Source organism: Octodon degus, unplaced genomic scaffold (genome assembly GCF_000260255.1).
Source record: "Octodon degus isolate 3935 unplaced genomic scaffold, OctDeg1.0 scaffold00091, whole genome shotgun sequence".
Classification (NCBI taxonomy): domain Eukaryota; kingdom Metazoa; phylum Chordata; class Mammalia; order Rodentia; family Octodontidae; genus Octodon; species Octodon degus.
In genome coordinates this window covers 3,953,360-3,956,403 of record NW_004524667.1, presented here as the reverse complement: position 1 = coordinate 3,956,403, position 3,044 = coordinate 3,953,360, and the positions used below count along the sequence as shown (strand labels likewise).

Genomic DNA, 3,044 nt, shown 5'->3' with positions numbered 1-3,044 from the left:
AGGCAGGCAGGCAGGCAGGCAGGCAGGCAGGCAGGCAGGCAGGGAACCTTGCTTTCTAGATGACTTTATATCAGGGAAATAGGTACAATTTGATTCACACAGGTTTTGAGTTCCTTTCTAGCACTGACAATGAAAAGTACATCTTTTTCACCTTAATTAAAATGAAAAGTATATGATATCATAAAATTGCATCTGTTTTATGATATTTAATGAGTTACTGGCAAGCTTTATGCATCTATCTTTCAGTATGTTGAACAACTGTGAGTGAAAAGGCAATTTTCTGGGGATTCATTTTTATCATACATGTGAACATATACATGAACAATCATGTTCTTGATAATTTTGATTATCATAGAAACACCTTCTTCAAAATTTCCTGTCTAATACCTGAATGAGTATAGTAAGAGTCTTTACATATTTTAGTGATTTCTAGTTTCATAAATACATGGCTTATGCTAATAGGGTATTTTCTTGGTATAATTACCAGTTGTTTACTATGATTAACTATGAGTGGCTCATTATTTCTTTAAATCATTAACAGTGTCTGTATAAAATAAAAATACAAGTACCAAGAGATATCAGTATTTTTTTGCCTTTCAAACAAAAATAGAATACAATATAAAGGGATTTTAATCCCTAAAAGGAATTTTTTTAAATTTACAGTAAGATTTAAATATGGTTAAATATGAAGAAATTACTCAGAAAACAAAAACTCACTTCAAACTGGGATGATAAGCACATGAGGAAAAGGATGGGTGGGGAAGAGATACATTTATATATGTAAGCAGGATGATGTGGTTAATTGTACTGCTGATTTTTGCTGCTCTACAGAGGGGAGCAGTTGATGCTTAGTTTTTTTCTTTCATTTTTTTTCTTGTCCTTTTAAATTTCTTATAACTTTTTTTTTCTTTTTATGACAATTTTGCATGCTTTCATCTGGTAATCTAAACAACTAATATGAAGACATTAGGCAATACAGCAACCATTGTCCAATTCTTACTGTTTTGTTTTGCCAAGTTCTATATCATTTTGAAGGGTTTTTTGTTTAACTATTTGATATTCTCTTTAGATAATATATCTTTAAAAAAACCTCACTTCGCTGAATTACTAACTCCAACCAATACAATTATTTGCAGTGAAGAAAAAATACGAGATCACCTTAAAATAATTACAAAGTTGGCTAAACTGAAGCATAGAAGATAATGAAATTGAGGGGTCACTCTTTTGTTAAATTATTAACTATCACAAATATGCTTTGTACAATGGAAATAATGTGAATACGAAAATTCATAATGAAATTATTACACCTTTATTTATTTTATTTTATTTTTTATTTTTTTGCTGTACCAGAGATTGAACTCTGGACCTTGCACTTACCAGACAGGCGCTTATGCCATTCAGCCATCTCCCAAGACCAATTGTGCATATTTTAAAGACATTCCTGTTCCATTAAGCATGTCTAAAATATTCCAGGAAGCTGTTTACTATGTACAATAAATTTCTTACCTCTTCCTACTGCATGCACAACAGAAGGGCCAAAGCCTCGGATTTGAAATCCAAGTCCATCAGCTGAATCTGGGATTTTCACTGTCCTAAAATCAACCCCAAAACAGGGCAAGATTAATTATAAATGCCACAACTGGTTAAAATGACAGGGCCAGCCAGATAGCTCAGTGGATTAAAGTGCCCTTTTAGGCAGACGGAGGGACCAGGGTGTGATCCCCAGTGTGCCATGCCGGCTCCAACCCTGGGGACACACTGAGATGGTGATTGAGACTGGGCGTGGTACCGTATGCCTGTAATCCCAGCACTTGGGAAGGCTGAAAAGAGGAGAATTACTAGGAGTCCAGTCTGTGTAGTGAGACCCTGTAGACCCTGTACTAAATACATTTTTTAAAAAAGATTTAAAATAGATGATAGCCTTCTCATTTTTGCTTCTCCTTCAGTAAAGACATACTGAAGGTGTACTATGTTAATAACACTGGTCAAGAAGTCCTCGGAAACAAACATCATTACCCTTGCCAAGGCACATAGTAGGCATGCAATAGAGTGTCTAAACTGAACACAATCATTGCCTGGTATATCTCAAAAAGAAACTCTGGAGCAGACAATCTTAATTCAGATAACCTTGATAAGCTTCTTCATGTCTCTGCCACAAAAAGTTACATAGAAACTGGTCACAGAATGATAATGCTGTAAAACTCATTTCTCAAGGTGCCAGTGGGAATGAAAAGAGACACTGTGGGTAAACTGCCCTGCATGGGGCTGTGAGCTAGTAGCTACTTTACGAAATGGAATCATCTCTTATATGTTTACTTTTACAAAAACAATGAGTATCTTACAAAAATTGTATAAAGATTTATATGAAATAAACACAAAGTCTGTGCATTTCTGTTGGGAGCTTCACCACAGAGCACGACCAAAGAACAAGTTATAAAGAGCAGAGTTGCCCAACACTATATCAAAATAATACCAAAATGTGATTACTTATAGTATTTATATAGTGACATTCTAACAGAATATCCCATCAAAAAATAAACCTGAATAAGAAAAGTAATATTTTCAACGCACCCACATAGCAAAGAATGTGAGGATGTTCAAGCTGTCACTCATAAATGAGATACTCTCGAGAAAGAACCCAGAAATCAGATAGTGACAGTGAAAAGTAGAAAACACTAGACAAGTTGGAACATCATAACAATAAAATGGAGTATAATAAATGTCACTAGAGCCCAGAACCAAGTAAATAAAACATAATAAATTTTGATGGGTAGCGCTTGATGCCCCAGAAACAACAGTGTTTTCTAAAAAAGAAATTAGCTATGAAATAAATGCTGGCAGGTCTTCTAGAGAAAGTGAGGTGGACTGTGAAGTTAGGTGGAGATGTAGTGGGCAATCCGAGCAGGACTATGACTTAGAACACTTGAGAAAGACAGTGACTGGAAAAAAAAATGAAAAAAAATATTTTTAAAAATAGGAATAAACAATTACATATTTTTACACAGAAATTTAGAAATCTAACCATATACAGCATTGTAGCAGGA

The 3,044-nt window shown here is 34.5% G+C and overlaps 1 protein-coding gene across 2 annotated transcripts in view; it reads right to left on the bottom strand.

The window, feature by feature from the left end:
- Prex2 (phosphatidylinositol-3,4,5-trisphosphate dependent Rac exchange factor 2) overlaps window positions 1-3,044 on the bottom strand; it is a 303,532-nt gene that overhangs the window by 148,938 nt on the left and 151,550 nt on the right. For both annotated transcript variants that reach the window (XM_004637531.2, XM_023722364.1), the window contains one exon: window positions 1,507-1,592. In XM_004637531.2, the coding sequence (XP_004637588.1) occupies window positions 1,507-1,592 (86 nt within the window). The remainder of the gene's footprint in view (window positions 1-1,506; window positions 1,593-3,044) is intronic.